General features: G+C 39.9%; 1 protein-coding gene across 8 annotated transcripts in view; it reads right to left on the bottom strand.

Annotated features, from left to right (window-relative positions):
• adgrl3.1 (adhesion G protein-coupled receptor L3.1) overlaps positions 1-19,625 on the bottom strand; it is an 88,612-nt gene extending 68,987 nt beyond the window's left edge. For all 8 annotated transcript variants that reach the window (XM_079668290.1, XM_079668292.1, XM_079668293.1 and 5 more), the window contains exons 1-2: positions 19,440-19,625; positions 9,289-9,502 (exon numbers count right to left, since the gene is read on the bottom strand). In XM_079668290.1, coding sequence (XP_079524416.1) covers positions 9,289-9,502; positions 19,440-19,599 — 374 coding nt within the window. In that variant the 5' untranslated portion in view covers positions 19,600-19,625. The remainder of the gene's footprint in view (positions 1-9,288; positions 9,503-19,439) is intronic.
• Positions 19,626-23,110: the final 3,485 nt, after the last annotated feature.

Here is a 23,110-nt window from a genome sequence, read left to right as displayed (position 1 = left end):
CCTGTCCAAACATCTCAAGTGTCATTTTTTGACATACAACATGTAGATATATATAGTGTATGTACTTAAAGTATGGTAAAACTATCTGCGCCTCCCTGCGTACTTGTATTCTCATGCTAGGTGAGAATGATTGTGAAATTATAAATATGAAGTGGACAGCAACTGTGACACATGGTTCAGCCTTTAAGGTTCATCGTAGAGGACAGTGAATCATATTAAAAAATATATACAGGACACTATCTTTTAGGTTACTGAACTGTTTAACAAGTAATAAGTGATTATTTGTTAACATAATATGTCCTATCATCAACAGAGGTACTCAAATAATGCACACACAAACATATTATGGCCTCTTTCCTGCAGGCAGGCTCACGGCCAAGTACAGTTTTTTAAACTACGCCATCTCTACTCTCCTCCCCTCCCCTCCCCTCTTCCACTGGTAACCATGGCAACTTCCACGTCGTCCGATTCCAGGACACACTAAAGAGTCTTCCTCCTGATTCCACCTAGCAACATTCCTGTGCTGACATCCCTGTGTTACTCTCTGCTTTACATATGTGTGTGTGTGTGTATTGCTCTACGTGATACCTTATTCTCCAGAGTTTAATTCAAGATCCCACCTGCCTGCACAAACTCTAAATCCTCCTAAAGGCTAAAAGACGAGTAGCATTTCAGACAGCTGGGCTGTCGCTCTTGGTTGGTGAAACGCAGAGAAGCGTGTAAGACAACATCGACGCCAAAACGACGAGCCACGCCACACCGAGACACTGTCTTGTATGATTTAGTCAGCCTCACCTCATGATGCACAAAAAAATGTATGCAGTTGCGTATATGCGTTTTAGGCTGGGACAGGAGGGCTAGTCCGTGTGTCCTGGTTTAGTTTTGCACTTCAATGTCAAAGTAGCAAGTCTGTCAGGGAGCCAGTCACTGTCTTCATGTCACGCTGTCTGAGGCATGGATTCCCATTGTGTGTGTAGGAAAGAGAGAATATAGATAGTGTGTGTGCGTGTGTGTGTGTGTGTGTGTGTGTGTGTGTGTGTGTGTGTGTGTGTGTGTGTGTGTGTGTGTGTGTGTGTGTGTGTGTGTGTGTGTGTGTGTGTGTGTGTGTGTGTGTGTGTGTGGTGTATAGAACATTCTCAGGCAGCCATGTAGCTTAGGTGCTCGGTGAAGCATGATAACTAAGGTTAGCAGAGCTGTGGCGACAGGAGAAAAGGGTCAGACAGTGGAGACTCTGGCATGTAGAAATACAGAGTTTTTGGGAGAGAAGCACAGCTGTCAGTCAGGGTGAATATATATTGGTGTGTGAATGGGTGGATAGAGAAAGCAGCTATGTGTAAAGGACAATAATATTATATAATGATATGCTTACAATGGAACAATTGTGTTCATTGCTGTCACCTATCTGAAGGCGAATTTGTGTAGGTGTGTTTCCGGACTGAATGTCTGCCAGAAACTGTCCATCTTTAAGTGTGTCTCCACTTCTAAGTTGTATCTAGATATGTGTGTATGTTTGTGTGTGTGTTCATATGCATGTATGTGTGTGGGCCCTAATTACAGCACTGAGCAAGGGTGACAGTTGGGCCCCTAGGGTGCTGTAGGGCATCTCCTGTAACTGTGGTGACTATATGAGGGTGGCTGGCAGCATGCATGCACACACACACTAACTCAGTAAGTAGGACATTTCCAGATATGACCTCATTCGGTGGGAAGCAGGGTAGTTAATGGAGAGAAGAAAAGACGAGAGAACAGACTGAAACTGAAAAAATATGAGGAAGATATAATACCAATATATAAGTGTAAATATCCTGGTTAGTCCACCTCTTTAAGGCATCACACACACATGCACACACTCACACATATACACACACACTAGTCACAGCCTCAATTGCCTCAGTGCAACATTTCCATTTAGCAGATAATATTGTTTTTGTTCTTAGAGTCACTGGGCTGGAATAATGATCAAAGATGTAAGATGGATGTTTGGGTGTAGCACATTCATTTATATGTGTGTCTGTCATCATCTGTTCCTCCTTTCCCTCCTTCAGCTGTGTTTACAGAGATAGATTAGACTCAAATGGAGAAGACAGATGAAGTGCAGGTATGCCTGATTAAAAAAAAAAAAGAGGCAGACAGTATGACATAGTTCACTGGTTACGAAGTATTGGACTGCAGCACATGGCTAGCACTAGATTGCACTCCGTGATTCAAGTGGTTTTCTATAATTCAGAGAGTCAAAGGGAAAATAACTTCAGAGGTTCCTTTACAGTCTCCCGCGTGAAAGGTTCAAACGTACGGGTGCAGGCTCTCTACCACACACACACCATACAAAAGCAGATAGCCATACATGTAAGCTTTTCACTCGTGCACACACACACACACACACACACACACACACACACACACACACACACACACACACACACACACACACACACACACACACACACGTATACACACAAATGGTTCACACACTGGCACACTAGCCTAGTGCTTTGAAGACTGAGACTCTGTTCCAAAGAGACAGGCTGCCAGAAGAAGTTGACCGAGCTTAGGAACTGATGAGCAACTCTCTCAATTTCTCTCCGCGTGTGTGTCTATGCATGTGTGCAAGTGTATGAGCATGCATGCGTGATCAACTACGCCTGTTTATGAATCCATGCATGTGTAATCGTTGATGTGTGCACAGAGGGCTGGTGCATAGATGTGTGTTTACAGGGATCGTGCACCTTGGTAAACTGGGGCCGCTAAAGGCTTGGGTTTAATCTAGAGATGGATGTCTCTGTGTCCTGGCTCTAATGCAGTTTCTCCTAATGGTGCTAATATATAGAACACACAATGTAAAATACAGGCAGCAAGCTGCACCCAATAAGCCCATGCATTTCAGCCTCTACCACACCTTTCCCCCTGAGAGGGGAAAAGAAAAAAAGTGAATTGAAAAACAGGAAAGGGCAATGAAAACTAAAACAGATGGTAAGGAAGAAAAGAAAGTGACAAAGAATGTGAGAAGCAGGGGGTGAGAAGCAATTTGAGGAATGAGAAAACGGGAGAAAAAACTGGAGTGACGAAAAAATTGAGATGCCAAGAGAGTCATAGATTGGAAACTAAACATGGTGTCATTTAACACATCCAAAAGCAAAGGAGAGAAATAAAGTGAGAAGGGGGAATGACTCCCCTACTTTGTGTTATGTGTGGTTTTCCCCTTGTATTGAAGAACTACTTCAAGAGAGATAGGAAGAAAGGCAAAAGGGGGAGCAATAGGCATAGAGAAAGGGACAAGGGCTAACAAGGGGACAAGATGGGAGGGGCATTTTCTACCATTGTAGACTATTTGATAGAGGAAGCAAAACAGAGTTTGTGTGCACTGTCTACAAATTCTTCAGTGTCCGCACTTCCAGCCTCAAGTGGCAGAATGCGCGTGTGAGATGGAGAGACGGAACGAGAGAGTGCGCTGAAAGGTATTCGGTCCATGAAGCACTCAAGTATCAGTAAGGGACAAGGAGTGCATTGTGAAGCATCTCCGTAGGAGCCATCAAGTCACTTTTATGTCAATAGATGGCTCTAACTTGCAGGCATTCCACCATGTTGGCTCTCAGCTCTGTTCCTGTGCAGAATTGAACAACCCGAACCTTCCAATGCTTCTGTTACCCTGAGATAACGCTCCCCTGTGACACTTTAATGTATACTCAAACCAACCACAACATCCACGATGTAGCCAGCTTGGCTTCTTTAAAACAGAAAAAGTAAATGTGATCCCAAACCTTTAACGAAAACACATATAGAGTGCATTAGAGGCGACTCAAGCCAATGCAGTGAGCCTAACAAAACAAAAGATTAGAGTAATGCATGCATGATCATTTTACATTCAATAAAGGCAGGAAACTACCTTAAAACTAAATTGCTCAGAAGCCATTTTGAAATAGAGGCATTTCAGTTCGAAACACGATAAAACAGAGTGAGTCATTGAACTGAGGCCAGTATATCGCTAAAACAGATTAAGCGTAACTTTCATGGCCACGACGTCGTTTCCCCTTCAACCCAGTGTATCCCAATGGGGAGATAATCTGGGAAATGCAGCGATATCAGGTCCTCTCTAGGTTGCCTGAGAAGCCTTGTGAGACCCTCTGGAGATATGAGGCTTTGATATCAAGACCAATTATGTGGTATGGACACACACACACACACACACACACACACACACATACACACACACACACACACACACACACACACACACACACACACACACATACACGCACACACACCCACACACCCACACCCTGGCCTTGGAGAATGGTAGAGAGGAAAACAAAGAGAGAATGTGATACTGAGGAAACACTGGGCAGGCGGAACATGCTCTGATTTTATCAGCCAGTCGAGCTGGACTTGAAAACCAGAGACGATACAGACATAGAGGGAGTGAGAGAGTGGAAACCAGACAGGCTGAAACAGACTGAAGAAGAGGGGGTGTGAGTATGGGAAAGAGCTAAAAAAACTCACAGTCGAACACCCAAACCAACTGCAATGTGTGGAAAAACCCCGATACAGCCTTCAACTCGACCATACAATATGCAACACACTGCATGAGCGTATCTTTACTTTACTGTATGCATCGATACACAAAAAGGCTCATTCACAGCTATTTGCAACAAACACATACTGACAATATGCGATAAACAGTTGTTTCCGGTCTGAGTCACCTCCATAGAGGATCCCTCAAGATTACGTTTGGCCTCTGGCTCTGCTAATTGGAGCTTAAAGTCTGGTGTAGCCTCTGGGCAGTGTATGCTGCGTGTGGAACATGCTGTGTGTATCTGTGTGTGTGTGTGTGTGTGTGGCTGCGCATGTGTATAAATTATGTATGGCAAGGGCTGTAGGAGAGTGGCCACACAAGCAGCTGCCAGAGCGAGTGGAGAGCCCGAGCCAGGCCAAAGCAATTGCAATCAGAGCAGCGCCACATGACATAGACAGGTGGTTTGATAGAGAGACAGCAGAACGGGCGAGAGGGAGGAAGATGACAGCAATATTGAGACAGAAAAAGGATGAGAGAGAAAACAATGGGACAGCAGGAGATAGCACTCAAAGTCAGTAAACATGTGGTCGGAAAAATTGAGGCACTAATGGTGACATTAATGAATTATTTACAACCAGATATTCTAATTTCCCAGAGCATTGCTTTCCCCTCATTGCTATTTTTGTTCTACAATTATTGCCAGATAATGCTCATCATCATACCTGCGTGAAACAAAGAATTAGCCATGCATAATACAGCTCACCATAAGACCACTGCTTCATAATTTATAGCCTCTACCAGTAAAAGTAAGACAAAAACTCTTAATTATCAAGTTATGGACATGAGATTAACTCACTCTTAAACATGGGTCAGGATGTAATTGGCTAAAATAGCTATGATACCTTACTCACATAAACTTTTACAATAAAACGGTGCAACAGTCTGACAGCTGCTTCACTCCCTCAATACATACACATTTTATTTCTATATAGAAATATAGACACATGTATATGTGTTCAGTATATGTTGTTTGGACATATAATCTTGTAGCTGTAAGGTGTTGCCACAGTTTGATGAATATAAGAGTAGCATGTGGGTGTCGCTGTGTGGTGGAGCGACAAAGGGAGAGAGGTGGATAAGCAGACAGCGTCTAAAGTGTAGGGGTTTGGAGGAGTAGAGGAATGAACAGTGAAGTGTTTGAAGTGATGCTGTATGTACAATGCAGGTTTTAGTTTGTTTATGCATACATGTTGCAGCTCTTAAGCATTTAAGGATGTGTTTATATTTTCTATTGAATGCAACCTAGGTCTGATCGGTTGAAAAGAGACCATTAGAGTAATCCAGAAGAACACACTTTTAAAAACACCATTATTCTATTGTAGAACTTGTCAAATTCAATTATTTGTCTCTAATGTAGTTACACTGTGGTGTTTGATGTCATTTTTGGGATATGGCTTTGACTTACATCCGACCATTTATTCTAATAGCTAGAAATACGGAGAAATAAATGATTGCTCGGCCCTATCACCCTGCCTAAATGTAACTCTCATTGGATTAAAAACTGCAAATTCCTTACAGCGTTTTCCCTGTCTTCCGTTGCTGTGCTCCTCACCACGCTGTCAGGAGAGGAGCCTATCGCACTGGCCAGCTGTGGAGGAAGTGTCACCTGAGTCATTTCCATTGTGTGATAAGGTTCTACAGTTTTAGGGCATTCTACAGGAACTGCAAGCACCGGGTGGGCTCACAGGTTAAACTGGTTGCCACAGATTTCTCATCACCTCTCTCCTTGTTTCTGTTACTCTACGTCTGACAGGTGTGATGCACTGTTGTGCTGTTTTTTTTACATTGTTGTTGTTTGCTGTCAACTTGGTGAGTGGGTTACGTGTTAGTAATACAGAACTTCACAATTGATACTTTAGCAGGATGAATACTAAATGAGCACTTAGTTGGCATAAAGGGAACTGCTTTAGGCTAGTTTAGGTCCTATCTATCTGAACGCTCTCAGTTTGTACGTGTCTGTCAACGATAAATTTTCCACGCAAACCAAAGTTAGCCATGGAGTGCCACAGGGCTCAGTGCTCGGACCTATTTTGTTCACATTATATATGCTTCCGTTTGGCAATATTATAAGGAATCATTCTGTAAACTTTCATTGTTATGCGGATGATACTTAACTATATGTATCAATCAAGCCTGATGAAATTAATCATCGAAATAAAATTCAAGACTGTCTCAAGGACTTAAAAACGTGGATGACCTTAAACTTTTTGATGTTATACACGAACAAAACTGAAGTTATTGTACTTGGCCCGAAGAATCTACGAAACAAATTATCTAAAGATATACTAACTATGGATGGCATTAATTTAGTCTCCAGTGAGACTGTAAGGAATCTTGGTCTTATATTTGATCAGGATTTATCCTTTAACGCCCACATAAAATCAATTTCAAGGACCGCCTACTTCCATCTACGTAACATTGCAAAAATCAGGCATATCTTGCCTCAAAACGATGCAGAGAAACTAGTCCATGCATTTGTTACTTCAAGGCTGGATTATTGTAACTCCTTATTATCAGGGTGTTCCAAGAAGTCAGTCAAGTCGCTTCAGCTGATTAAAAATGCTGCAGCTCGTGTACTAACCAGAGTTAGGAAAAGGGACCACATTACTCCTGTGCTGGCTGCCTTACACTGGCTCCCTATAGAACACAGGATAGAATTTAAAATTCTTCTTCTCGCCTACAAAGCCCTTAATGGGCAGGCGCCATCTTACCTTAAAGAACTCATTATACCCTACTGTCCTACTAGGGCATTGCGTTCCAAGAATGCAGGGTTGTTGGTTGTTCCTAGAGTCTCTAAAAGTACAATGGGAGCCAGAGCCTTTTCTTATCAAGCTCCACATTTGTGGAATCAGCTTCCAGTTTGTGTTCGGGCGGCAGACACCCTATCCATTTTTAAGAGTGCGCTTAAGACCTTCATTTTTGATAAAGCTTATAGTTAGGGCTGATTAGATTCAGCCCCTAGTTTTGCTGATATAGGCTTAGTTTGTAGGGGGACATCTTACTTCTTCCTTCTCTCTGTCTATACCTGTGTACTCTCATGTTCCGATTAACCCAGCTTCCCCAAATTTCTTTCTTTTTGGTGTCTATATACACCGGGATCCGGAGTCATGGATGATCCTGCGGTCCTGTATCCTGGTTCGCGAGACCTGGATCTTGAGTCGTGGCTGTGGCCATGGATCATAAGTCCTGGATGGATATCCTTGTGGATTCATCTTCCTATTATACACACATGTTTTTCCAAACATTTGGACTACCTATGTTGCAAATGTATTATCTTTTCAATTTACACACGGCATCTATTGCACGTCTGTCGGTCCTGGGAGAGGGATCCCTTTTTTTTTCCCCATTTTTCCCTTTAAACTGTGGGTTTTCTCCGGAAGTTTTTCCTTGTACGATGTGAGGGTCTAAGGACAGAGGGTGTCGTATTGTCATACTGATATTCTGTACAAACTGTGAAGTCCACTGAGACAAATGTAACATTTGTGATATTGGGCTATATAAATAAACATGGATTGATTGATTGATGAACAGTTACACGCCTATAGCTTGGATCTCTGGACTGAGAGGTGTCTCTAGTGCGTAGTATAACAATTTAACAAGCTTATTTTTTGGGTCATCTCTTTGTGCCAGCCTTGTTCATTTTGCACCAAGGCGCACCATGAATCAGACGCCATTGACAATACACATAATTCATTATTTCAATGTGTTTATCAAATGTTGTTATACAGTTCACACTATTTATATTTCAATTGTATTTGTATTTACATTTTTGCACATCTCAAAACATTCTCTTGCACTATTTTATTATTTATTATTATTTTATTGTTGTATTTGTTTTATGTTATATTCATGTTGCATGGTTGGAGGAGCATGTGATAGATAGATAGATAGATAGATAGATAGATAGATAGATAGATAGATAGATAGATAGATAGATAGATAGATAGATAGATAGATAGATAAATAGATAGTTAGATAGATATATAGTTAGATAGATAGATAGATAGATAAATAGATAGATAGATAGATAGATAGATAGTTAGATAGACATATAGTTAGTTAGATAGATAGATAGATAGATAGATAGATAGATAGATAGATAGATAGATAGATAGATAGATAGTTAGATAGATAGATAGATAGATAGATAGATAGATAGATAGATAGATAGTTAGTTAGATAGATAGATAGATAGATAGATAGATAGATAGATAGTTAGATAGATAGATAGATAGATAGATAGATAGATAGATATATAGATAGATAGATAGATAGATAGATAGATAGTTAGATAGATAGTTAGATAGATAGATAGATGGGTACTTTATTGATCCAAATTTGGGAAATGTTTGCGTTGCAGCAACATAAAAAACAAGGCAATATAAGAAAAATTAAGCCACAAGAACTAAACAGTCCAAAATATTTCTGAAATAGAAATAAAATAGCATTACAAAGTTAATATATATATATATATATATATATAAATATATTCAACGTGGATGAGGAAAATATAAATGTGGAAACTTTCCAGTAACAAATATAATGCAGATGTATAATGCATGACTTAAGTTTTTCATTGCCATATCTACACTTTAGCTACTGTGCACATGACGATAAAGCCTTGAATATTGAATCTCGAATCTTCCGGCAACCTTTCTACACAAGAGCTATCTCGAAGAACAAAACACATTGCAGCACTGATTCAAACACACACTGACCTGAGTGACATGATTTTGTATGCATCAGGCAGGTAACAGCGAGTGTTCTCCATCTGGGCGGGGTCTGAGTCGCAGATCTTGTCATCGGTGCGGCCGTAGTTGGCGCTCTCAATCATGATGACGTCAGTGCCGGGGCAGCGCAGCTCGATGGGGTAAGACTCACATGACAGCTCCCTCCGCACCACTGCCATAGGGATAGGGGCACGGCCACCGGCTAGAAACAAAGACACAAACACACACACATTGGTACAAGGTTAATGCCCCTGCTACACTGAAACATGCTACTTGTTTTTATGTCTGTCTTTGAAATATGTGCAGTGGAGGACTAAATTGTACAAGCATAAAATGTGTTCAACTAAGACTGCATTTGTACCCATGTCATATAGACTAATTATCCAGGCTATGTGAAAACAATAGCATCACAGAAGATTATTCATAAGGGCATGGCCACTGTCGCGAGTGAACCAACTTGGTAATTATTGTTTTGCAGTTAGCAGTTTTAGACATCACTCTAGATAGAGAATAATTGCATGGAAATGTTAACAGGCATTTAGTGCTGCAGAGATTATTTAAAGATGGCAATGCCTAATTATTCTCAGAAGTTTCAAATGTGTGGCAAACTGTACATCCACACTTACTGTCCTGAAAGAGGAAACATGTCATTAACTCCAATGAGATTGAAACCACTGATCTGCCCGGATCTTTTTTTTACTGCCGCTGCTTTGCTTCCTTGCTTGTTTAATGATTAGAACTGGTGAAGACTGTCTTTGATAATGAAACATCTGAACAGACCAAAAGGAAATCAAGCTGCCATCGACTAATTAAGTTTCCATATCTTATATCCTATATGCTTGGCAATCTTCACAAAGGGAGCTTGCAGCAGCCTCTGCACTGCAGTTTTCACCTGTGGTGCAAAGATGATGGGACATATGCTCTAAATATTCCCATCTGAGACAACACACGCTGTAAACTAAAAATACATCAAAATTAAGAAGACATTTTTTTTGCAGCTATACGTCTAGCATGCCTCACCTTGCAACAGGTGATGCTATCACATCTCAGACCTTGTACATGGCCGACCTTTTTGACATTGTCATTGTTAAAAGCCTAGTTGAAACAAATGTCCTTAAAGAGGGCTAATTTCCATCAAGTATCCAGTATGCCATGTTCCAACACCTGTAATCTAAACCTACTCAACTGCTAGGAATATAGACATTTTTGATGTTATCAATAACACATAGCCTTTCCTGCTGACTCCTCATATCATTTAATGTGATGTTAAATTGATCTCTTGAGGTCAACCAGTATGTCATTGTATCACTTTTTGCCATGTGTGGTACCTATCTTAGTAGAATAATTGTGTTGATTATTAATCAGTCAATGTAACATAGTTTGCATGAGTTATTGCTAGACAACGAATATGTTAAACGATAAAGCATGGGTTAGTTTATCTTCTTTGAAATCTAACTTAAATTCAGGTATCTTATATTATCCTGCTTACAATTATTTGCATGATGTATATTTGATATAAAACTCCATTACCATCCCAAAAACTAAAAGTAAAGCATGGTACCCACACTGATTTCTTTTCAACCTAATGAAATAAATTAAACAAATATGGCTCTTTTGTTTGTTTTATTATCCTGTTACTTATGTGTACAAGACCAGATTAGATCTTTTGATGACAGTAGCATGCTTTGATATTGATGGTCTGGGGCTGGATGTACCCAGGGATATTGGTTGTTGTGGCGCAGCTTGGTTTTTGTTATTCTCTGTTTCTTGAGAGCAGTGAGCCCTGGGAGCATCAGGCATCCTCCCTTGATAGATAGATAGGTTATCAGCTCAGGTGTTTGCTTGTTTTGTTTAGCTCTCCTCCTTTTATTGTAAGGTAGATTTGATTGTGTTTATTTTTACACAGCATTATATTTGGACCTCATCTGAGAATTTTAGCTATATCTAGTGCAATATACATAATACACATTGTCCCTGTTGAGTAAACAAATGAAATATATTAGGATGTGGCTACACGCCCAGTGATCGTGACTGCTTGTTGCTCCATCGCTTTTATTTGTATTGTAGAATTAATCTTGTCAAGTTTTGTTAAATGCACATACACATGTTCGCATACGTGTGAACACAAACCCATTGAAAAGGCGACTAACCGCAATTTATCACACAGACCTATAACATCCGAGGCCCGGCACCACCTTACTTGCTCTCCCTGTCATGATAACCATAGCAACCCTGTCCTCCCTCCCTTGGCTCCCTCATTGGCTGAAGGGGCGTCATGGTTACACGAATGCAGCAAAGAATCTGAATGAGCTCAATGACACTCGACTCGGGCTCTTCTTAATACTGCCCTTCACAACATCACACACACATACACACAGACACACACACACACACACACACACACACACACACACACACACACACACACACACACACACACACACACACACACACACACACACACACACACACACACACACACACACACATACACACACACACATACACACACACACACACACACACACACACACACACACACACACTAACACACACACACACACACACACACACACACACACACACACACACACACACACACACACACACACACACACACACACACACACACACACACACACACACACACACACACACACACACACACATATGTAGGCCTACACATAAAAAAGGTCTGAGGGATAACATGGAGAGGGAGAAAAGTGTGTGGTGCTGGTACCTGAGGGCACTACATCGATAATAACAGGCGCTAGCTTAGAGATAAGACTGATATATAAGTGACATTTACTGAACATATCCCTTATAATGAACACACACACACACACACACACACACACACACACACACACACACACACACACACACACACACACACACACACACACACACACACACACGTATATGACTCAGAGGTCGTATTAACCGAATATTTTGCGTCTATAGCCAAATTCACACCGCAGCACTTTTCCCACTTTAGTTCCAATATAGTTCCGAAATGTCGCATTCACACCAAAAAGAGCCGGAACTAAAATTAGTTTATCAGAACCTTTTTTACCCCCTTTATAGAGCAGGTACTTTCATGGGAGAAAAAGGTTCCTATGGCTGGGCGGAATGCAAACCACGCCCCGTAAAACTCCCAAAAAGTTTTGTGAAGCCGCCATTTTATTATCCTCGCATTCGCATTATTAGCATTAGCATTAGCCCAGCGCAGAAACGTAGAGAGACTAACTTATGGCAACACAAAAGAAAACATGGGAGCGGTGGAGATGAGGAGGTGTCGGCGTTCTGGCGGAAGGCTTCAGTAGAAGCTGCTTGGAGTCCCAGCAGCTTCTACTGAAGCCAGTCCCCAACTCCGGGGACTTCCGGCCGGGGACTTCGGGTGGCAGTATACGCTGTGAAATTGTTTGCGGCCTGCCAGTAAACCCAAAGCAGAAGAAGAAGAAATGACGTCAGCGGCTTCATTTGCCTAATCCTCCCCCAGGAACTTATTCCGGTGTGAACGCGATCTGTACTTAGTTCATGAGAACTAAAGAGTTCGGTAATACTGGATTTTGACGGAAATGTTACGATCCTGTACGGCAAAATGACGGGCAGCGAAAAAGTCTAGCGCAACCTCTGATATGACTACATGTACACAACCCAGTCTCATGGCATTTCGTGTTCACCAACACGATTTTTAATCTATTGATTAGTGTTCACCAACACGATTTTCTCCTTTTTTTCGTGTTGCACAGCACGATTTTAAAAGCAATGTATTTCTACTGGTAATGTGTTTCGTACCTGCAACACGTCTTTTTCTCTGGTCGGGTCGTGGAAGACCGGAAGCTGTGTGGTTCATAAAAACATGTTCTTACTCAATATCAAGCCACAATTATTGCTTTTATTTTAAATCGTATAATTTCTGACTTTTGTTTCCGTCTGTGAGGAAAATAAATGGGGCTCAGAGCCTCAGAATACTGAAATCTGTATTTTTAAATCTTTTTTTCCTTCTAATTTGTTATTCTTTTCAAAATGACACACTGTTATTTACTCACCAATAACACACAATTATCCTTGCTTTTATTTATTGGTTTCATTCCATAATCTCTGGCTTTTTTGGTGTCCCTCAGGAACTGAATTTCAAAATAAAAATAACCGGAAACAGACGTAGGCCTCTAGGAGTTTAGCATGGCCGAAGACACTACACTACCCATAATCCCCAGCTATCGTTTAGGACTACAGTCCCCGTGATTAATCTTCAAGCGCTGGGATTGGATGTTGGAGTGGCAGTGCGCCAAGGTTACGCCGAGCGTCAAACAGCTGTTTGAAATGGAACAAAACCACGCCAGACTATCCAAAACTGGAATCGAACGCCCCCCCCAGAACTACACATGCTGGCTATTGTGTTTCGCAAAATGTTCCATGGGACGTCTCTACTGAACGTTTTCGTTTTTCCCACAATTAGAAGTTGCAGTATTAAACACATTGGTGTTATCAAATGTAAAACATATAATTAATAAATGGGTGAAAATCGCTTGTGTCCATAATGCGCAGCATTAATATATACCCACATGACAGCTCATTGTTACTTTGTAATTCTACTCCACAATTCAGAGGTTAACCTGATTGCCAATTGCCAACAATCAGGAGAGATATTTGATAGTTGGTGCTTGAGAAGACTAAACATTTATCTGCAATTGACATGAATGGAAACGAGTAATAAAGTATATTCATTACTCGTTATTCTCTACTAATAGTTCATTAAAGACTGTATAATGGCTATTTTGCACATCCCTTTCAAGATTTCAAGATTTTCAAAGGTTATTGACCTATCATATACAAAACTACGGTGTATGCAATGAATGAAAATCTTGGGTCACAGGTTCCTCAACAGCACATTACAAGACATCTATCAACATGGGTTTGTACCTCCACCATTAAACTGTCATATTCTGCACATTTCTTATACTATCTACATACATAAGAGTATAATTCATATGTATAATATCAGTTAAAACAAGTGCTTCAACATAGTTAACATTGCAGGAAAGCAATATATTAGACGTTAAGTACTTTGTCAGGCTTAATATTTATCTGTAGATACCCCCAAAGTGTTTTTCTTATTTAAAAGAGGACCTTAATCTAAAGTATTATTCAATGTTTAAATAAAGGTTAATTCGTTTTTTTTCTGTTTTGCACATCCTCCTATTAATATCTTTGTACATCTGGCACTAAGCTGTTTTATTGTAGAGATCACTTACAGTATCTTCTTGATTTTTTATATTCTATATTTCTATCACAGACCTTCTACTTTCCCCCTATGAAAGTATGTACTCTTAATATTTTTTTTATCAAATATAACACATAAAAACAATAATTAAATAACGTGCTTTAACCACTAGGCGGTGCACACAAGGTACACACAGCTATAATAACTGTGTATTATCAGTGTAGGACACTTATGTATGTACAACATCTGAAGATGTGTAGTTTTATTCATGTTTTCACATAATTTTATAGCATATTGCTATACTATTTCAGACTCAGTATTTACATTCTTATATTCAAAGAAAATCCTTTTATATCAGCTGTGCACCGTTATGGTGTACATATAACCTATCTACGAATTAGATCAAATATAAAAGTCAGCCGAATTAAGGTTGATACTGCAAGGAGACGTATTGTGTGAAGAGAAATTGAAGATGTTGTTTAATTGTTGATATATTTATGATTCACGTTAAGTATTCAGTTTCGGCGGCATTTCTTCCAGTTTTTCCAAAGGTCTTCTAATCAGGGCTCTATAAATAAAGAACTACGGCAGATCTGTAATATGTAATGTAGCCGGACCGTGTATTACAATGCCGTTATGTGATGACTTTCAAAGAGAAAACCAAGAACACTCGGAATTAAGTATTATTTTATTCTTTTAAAATGTTTTCCGGATTTCATATCATATAAACACCAAATCCCAGCATGCATTGCGGCTAAAACATCCAATCAGCGAGCTTAAACCATAGCTGAGGATCTTGGGTAAGCGCTCGAAATGCCTACGTCTGTTTCCGGTTATTTTTATTTTGAAATTCAGTTCCTGAAGGATGCCAACAAAGCCCGAGATTATGGAATTAAACCAATAAATAAAAGCAAGGATAATTGTGTGTTATTGGTGAGTAAATAACAGTGTGTTATTTTGAAAAGAATAACAAATTAGAAGGAAAAAAAGATTGAAAAAATACAGATTTCAGTGTTCTGAGGCTCTGAGCCCCATTTATTTTCCTCAGAGAAAAGGAAACAAAAGTCCGAAATTATAAGATTTAAAATAAAAGCAATAATTGTGGCTTGATATTGAGTAAGAACATGTTTTTATGAACCACACAGCTTCCGGTCTTCCACGACCCGACCGGAGAAAAAGACGTGCTGCAGGCACGAAACACATTACCAGTAGAAATACATTGCTTTTAAAATCGTGCTGTGCAACACGAAAAAAAGGGGAAAATCGTGTTGGTGAACACGAATCAATAGATTAAAAATCGTGTTGGTGAACACGAAATGCCATGAGACTGGGTTGGACTACAGGCTATGATTAGACTTTAAGCATACTTTCAGATGCGATATGTTTCTTGATAGTGGTTGAAGATTTGAAGGACATTTTGTGTGTGTGTGAGGGGAGTGCTTAGGGCAGTGGGTCATTATTGTGTTGTGTTGTGTTTATGATTGTTAGTTAATACGTTTCTCAATGCATCATGTCCGCCTTCGTGAGCATGAATGTAATTTTTGAACAGAGGGTTAATTGAAGCGTGGTGGATCAATACACCGTATTGTAAGGCAGGCGTCTAGACTGGCTTTGGATCAGATGTCTTACAGTTTTGCCTCACAGGGTTCCCGCTGGGCATAAAGAGAGCATTATGACACTCACACACTCTCACACATACACACAATTAAAATAAGGGGTCTATCTGTATTCCAATTAAAAGCCACTCAGCCTTCATGAGCGGCAGTAAATTCTCTGACTCGCACAAACTGTCCTGTCTCGTCTGTCACCGTTTACTTTACCTATTTATATCATCTGCCTCACCAATAAAACATGCACTTTGTTTCGCCTGCCTCTAAAGAACTCGCTCTGCATATCTCTGTCACTTTTTTTTCCCAAACTAGTAGGTGCAATCACAAAGCCCATTTTGATAGAGACCCAATACACACATGAACGCGCCAATATTTAGCCTTTGTCTTTGCACACATGCAATAACGTGTGTAAACTGGCAAGTGCATGTTAATCTGTCTGTCATTAGTTGTGTAAGTGGTGACAGAAACTTGGCAGGCCCAGACCGTACAGACAATCTTATTCAGACACTCTCATTGCCTCAGGGGGCTGAAACAAAAGGATATCGATTTTTACATTTGGGCCAAGAACAAGAGAGTGGCGAAAGAGGTGGATAGATGGAAAGAAGGAGAGGGTGAGAGGGAAGAGGAGAGAGATTTAAAAGGTGATCTCTCACTTGAACTGCCAAAGCATTTGGCCGCTGCTGGTGTCTGCAAAGTGGGTCTTATGAGTTATACAAATCCCACCACATTTTTAAAGCGCAAAAATAAGGATATGGCTGGCAACATTTGATATGTTGTTTTTCCTGCTTTCAGTGTATCCCATGAGAAAATAAAAATGAGTTAAATCTACTAACAAATACTGCCTGCAAAATCTGATCTTTTTCCTCTATGTTAGAGTGCAACTGTTTAAAACTATTTATCCAGAATATAAAGCTGGGTTTCATTATTAGTATTGACCCTGGACAATATACTTATATTGAAGTGTAGGTTATTCTTTCACACCTAAAACTACAGTTCACAGATATTTTAAGTATCATCTCATTTTGAAATAGGAATAGCCTACCACAGATAGGCTCAAATGTATTGCGAAATGACTAATACATAGTTGGTTGTTGTTGTTCTACATGTTTCTTGTCAGAATTTACCAGGAAAAGACATCGACCTTATTTTTAATACTCAGTAATGCCCACAGTTTTATTATGTCCTCTGCAGAGACATGGAATTTATCCCAATAATAAACGTTTTCAAAGCCAATTAATAAACAAGTATGCCATCTCAGGTTAACCAGTGTACAAGGCAGAAATGTTCTCTGAACCCCGGGTAACAAAAGGAAAAAAACATGTTACTGTGAATTTCTGTCTTTGCTTTTCTCTTTTATTTGTCTTCAAATAACCCTGAAATAATGACACAACACGGCTCAGTGCAAAATATGGAGTGCTTGCTGCTGTGGGTCCTCAAGCTAAACTGTCTTTGTTTCAACTAATCCTTACTAAGTATAAACAGCATGATTTGCATATGTCGACTTATTCTTTAGACGTTGATGCAAATACCTTTGACTGAAACTCATCTTCTGGTGTTAAAGCAAAGCTCTTAGTGTGTGTGTGTGTGTGTGTGTGTGTGTGTGTGTGTGTGTGTGTGTGTGTGTGTGTGTGTGTGTGTGTGTGTGTGTGTGTGTGTGTGTGTGTGTGTGTGTGTGTGTGTGTGTGTGTGTGTGTGTGTGTGTGTGTGTGTGTGTGTGTGTGTGTGTGTATGCGTGTGTTTAGGAGAGGATCCGTGTCCCTGTGGGTGTACAGTATCTCATCATTTAAAGTAAATCATCTGTGCACACATGCATGTCAGTGAACACTTACATGCTTGGGTGTGTGTATGTGTGCGTGTGTGTGTTTTCCTCACAACGGTATGATTGACAGTAGCCATTAATAGGATTAAGTCCAAGTGGGCCAGCACTCCCTGTTGGAGTCTTCAAAGCCCACCATCACAGGGGAGAGGAGGAAACATACAGACTGCCTACTGGGGTGGCATCTGCATTGTGTGCATGTGTGTGTGCAGTGAGAATGTGTGTGTGTGAGAGAGAAAGCATGAATATCTAGAGAAAGATATTAATGTATACTGCAATAAGATAGAAGATTTGTGTAAATGAGCAAAGTGTTTACTTGGTTTTGCAGCTGTTTGGAGGAAGTGCTTGTGTGTGGGGGGGGGGGGGGTGGATGGATGAGTAGTCGAAGCCGAGAGCCGTTATTTCATTTCTGGTTGTTTGCATAAAGTCAATCTAAACTTGAAGAAGCAAACTTGTACAATTTGTTTTCTAAGAAGATATTAGGGAGACTAGAACGTTTTTTTACAATAAGCCTTTATCTTAGCTGACTTCTCATAGTTAGACCAGCACAGGTGTTACTAATGACATTAAAGATGGCTCTGTTCTATCCAAGCATCCCAGTTAGCCATGACAGTGTGACAGTGAGCCAGGAGGAACAATACCATGTCAATTGGTATCAGACATCGTAAATTGTACAATTCACACCTGTCCTTCTCCTTCTTTGACATGTCAAAAACCCTTACATGAATAATGGCTTCGCTTTGAGGATTATAGTGTTGCCTACAGTTTGCGGGGCTTACGTTAAGCTATTTATAGATAATCATTATACCCTGCAACAGTAGGCTGCCTACAAGTTCAAACCCAACATCTCGGGGTGCCCTGATACCTTTAACGGGCGCCCCATGTCCTTGCCACAAGAGCTTTTTTGTATTTCCATCAGTTCAGGTATATATAATAAGTAATTGATCTTAATGTTAAAGTAACTTGCCAACACCCGAGAGGACTTGTGATCAAATGTATAAAGAATGAATGTTTATGTTCTTCAGATGCTGATTTATATGTATTAATTTGATTATAAATGTATGTACATCTAAAGTCTTAAAAATACTTTGTACGGCATGTCCTTTGCAGGGGACAATGGGATTGTCTTTCTATCATCTTTAACCATTCACAAGGAAACAGAGCATTGAGCGGATAAAAAAGATGATGTTAAAAAATATTGAGGAAGAGCCAGATATCGTTCTTTCACGGGATAAGGAGGATAAGAAGCAAGCGGTAGAGCAATTGTAAAGAAAACCATCAACCATCAACCGAATGTATCAAATTGTTTAAAAAATAATATAAACCAAAATAGTTTTTTGCAATTATATAAAAAGACTAAATATTTAGATATTTTTTCTAATCAGGTTTTATATTACGGAGCAAATATATTTAAAACACCATACAACAATTGCAGTTCAACAAAACAGCACTTAAAGCAGCCTCAATGTTGTCTTTCACTTACCAATGGCAATGGGAGCAAACAAGGTGAAGACGAAGAGCAGGCATCTGTTCCACATGACGTCTGAGGGTGACCGGGAAGTAAATATGGAGGTACTTCCTGCTGAGCCCAGACGGTGTTGTGGTGAGCTGTTTTTCTCACAGCTCAGTGTTCCTGACACCATACAGGCCTGCAAATAAACAGAGAGGATGTGTTCACTTGGATGCCACGTCTAAACACGGTGCCTTATCTTCGTGTATTAGGAATATATAAGCTATCACAACAGACAGTATTTGTCCTTCTACATTTCTTAGCTCCTTATGCAATTATCTTTAGCAACCATTAAACATCTAATGAGTGAAATTGCTATTAAAGTTGTTTTTTTCGACATTTCCTAAACAGTTTAGCCAGCTTCATATCAGACAACCAACTGCAAATTGCATCTGTGAAATATATCCTTCAAACAACAATGGAGCTTACTGATCATACCGATAAAACAGCTTAAAACATTACGTTTAAAAAGTGAATGTATGGAAGTAAACTATTTCTCTGATATACAGTTACTATATATACGCATTATAGATGAATGCCTTAACAAACAGCCCTTCAATTAGGTCAATGCAGCTTCCTGTAGGCATGTCATAGTAGACTAGACACTAATAATACTAATAATAATCAATAATTATCTTAAACGATGATGAGAGAAATACAAAGAGCATGGAATGATTAAGAAGCATTATAATAATAACTCAAAGGATCCATGCCGGCTATATGAAACAACTTTTTAAACTATGAAGAATAGGTATAATATGAGAAAAAGTAAAATCCGATTTAGGGTTGAGTGGTGGTGAACAGTGCCTTCCTATATAGAATATTTACAAGTGTTCTATATTTAGACATTTCAAGAAAGTAGGAGATAAGGTCGATAACCATCAAACTGATCCCTTCATTATGCACATTGTTACAGAGTAGATTTCAAACATTTACATTATGATATTTCTACTCCCACACACATTAGTTAAGGCCCTGTCACACTGTCCCGAAATTGACACCAGATGGACACACGAATATGGAATTGTGAATTTTGCACGAAGATGGCCCCGAACTTGGTCAACAGCCAAGCAACAGCCGAAGCAAGTACGATGCCTACAGAAGGCCACACGATGGTACCCGAACCACACACGAAAATATGGTCGTAGACTTTACTGATGATTTAGAATGTATCCAGACTCAACGTAAGAGCTTGTGCCTCTTCCGGGGGGTGCTAACATTTAAACATACACTTTATTCTATACTTTCTCCATCTTTATATTGTAACAGGACTGGTCATATAAAGAGGAAAGTGGTAGTGCAGCAATCACGACAGAGGCAGTGTTCAAATCCAAAAAAAGGCTTTATTGTAATCAAACTCAAAAATACCTTCCATTAAACAAAGGCTAACGTAGCCGGGCCGCTAACCGACTTACCAGCTCACAAAAACGTTTCGTTACACTGGGAGCCTCCTGCTCCCTCCATGTGCCACACACAACTGAGCAACTCTGTGTGCTTTGTCTCCCTTCAGGGAGTGATTAGCACCAGGTGTGAGGTCTCCACACCTGCTTCCAATACTGCTAACTGGAAGAGGCTGGAGCCACCTGTTGGGAATGTAGGTGCCTCCCACTACCCTGCCTCTCAGCCCCTTACGATATGTATATTAGAAGATATGACTTATCTCATGTTGTTTCCATAGCAACAACAACTTCCTGTCAACAGCATAAACTCGCCTTCAAAATAAAAGCATCTAAATAAAACAGGATGTTAACCTAAATTACATTTAAGACAACTGCAATGAAAGTAACAAAAACAATGTAATATCCTTTTAGTTTCACAGAACACAAATTGGGTTATTTACATAATATGTTTACATGATTTTGTTGTGCCATAAATGCAATCTCAATGTCATCGTACTATAATACGATGGCTACACGACGGTATTGCTAGGGCTTCACGTAGTCGTGTTGCCTTCCTAAGAAAATCGGGCAGCTTCTTGTTTCCTTCGTATTGTCTTCGTGGGGGGGAAAATGCCTGATGGCACCGATGATCAGACGAAGATGACACAATTTGACAAGATGCCCACACGAGTGCCTTTACGAAGGGCAAAATGGACACACAAATTCAACACGAAAATGAACCTTCGCAAGGTCCTTCGGCACTTTTTTGGCATGCCAAAGATTTTGCCACCGCTCACGAAGTTGCGGCCGGAGCCTGAGAAACTCCACTGAAGGTCATACGATGGATTAAGATGCCCTCAAAAATGGTCCCAATGTTGTTACGATCAGAGCCGAATTTGAACATTTCCTTTATCGTGTGTCCATCTGGTGTCAATTTTGGGACAGTGTGACAGGGGCTTTAGGGATTTCATTAAGTTGTTCTTCCTTTTTCTATTGATTTAAGTGTCCTAATTTATCTCACATTAAGCTCTAACTGGTTCTAATGCACAAAAACACATATTTCTGTAGCATTTATAGCTCCAAAACAGCCAAAATGATACTGAATAAACACTAACAATAACGGTAAACAATAGACCATATGCAGATTAATTAAAATATGTAAAGGAAATGTAATACTAAGCGCTTTTAGAGAAACACAACAAGTTGGTGCCTAATGCCAGCATAATGATGCTTCTGCCTGTATTAGGTTTCACTTCACTTGAAATTCCGCATCAGCATCAAAGTGTGAAATGTATTGATGTTCCAATCTAATTGTTCATTTCATGGTCTATCAGCGATAAACAATTAATAAGAGCATGGTCTCAAAGATTAGATATAGCAGTGACAGACTGGTAGGCACCATGTCTCTATCTTTTTCTAAACTGATTAAGCTGACCAGAATTGTTCAATCACTCGCTCTTTCGCCCACTCGATCAACCGACAATTAACTCAATATCCTTCTTCACTCCAAAATAAAAATGTGTACTATGAAAAACTATTAGATTTATGCATATTATCTGTACAAAACGGAGGTGTATGTTGTTCTCATATTTTAATGATTCACAAGGGTCATTGAATCACCTTTTGTCCTTTTGCAATCAACATAGTTGATGTTAAATAAACATAATTTTTCATGGGAGTAGTTCAAAGGTAACAGCAGTTCTGTTTTGTGCCTAAATGTTTACTGTTCTCAAGGGAACTCATACCCAGCCAAGTAGCATTTGTGTGTATGTGTGTCACACTAAGAAAGAGGGACTGCAGAAAAGTGCAACAGCCGGGGACAGATGGAGTAAAGCTGACAGCCAGAGCCATGGGAAATACATCATGTGTAACAGAGACTATTGATCAGTGTGACCATATCATTTTGGCCCAGCAGAGACTAAGACAATAGCCAGCTATCTCCATCATGCCATGCTGTGATGGCGAATATCTGCTTTGGCACAGCGTTGCCCTTAGATATTTTTGGAAAGCTACAACTATTGCTGTTAGAATGCCAGATTTTTCAGAATGACGCAGACCTTTCCATAACCACTAGAGACGTACAAGATATGCATAATGCATCTTCTGAACATCTATAATGACAAAAAGCCTCATGCTGCAGACAGGACAGAGAGACAGATATACCCAGAGGCACATGTACACTGCAGCTCTGAATCTCTGGAAACAGACCCATACCAGAGACAATTACGATGATAATAACTGTGTAGTCATCTGGGGCTTTTATTG

This window comes from Notothenia rossii (assembly GCF_949606895.1).
Source record: "Notothenia rossii genome assembly, chromosome: 1".
In the NCBI taxonomy this organism is placed as follows: Eukaryota; Metazoa; Chordata; class Actinopteri; order Perciformes; family Nototheniidae; genus Notothenia; species Notothenia rossii.
This window is presented reverse-complemented; position numbering and strand designations above follow the sequence as displayed.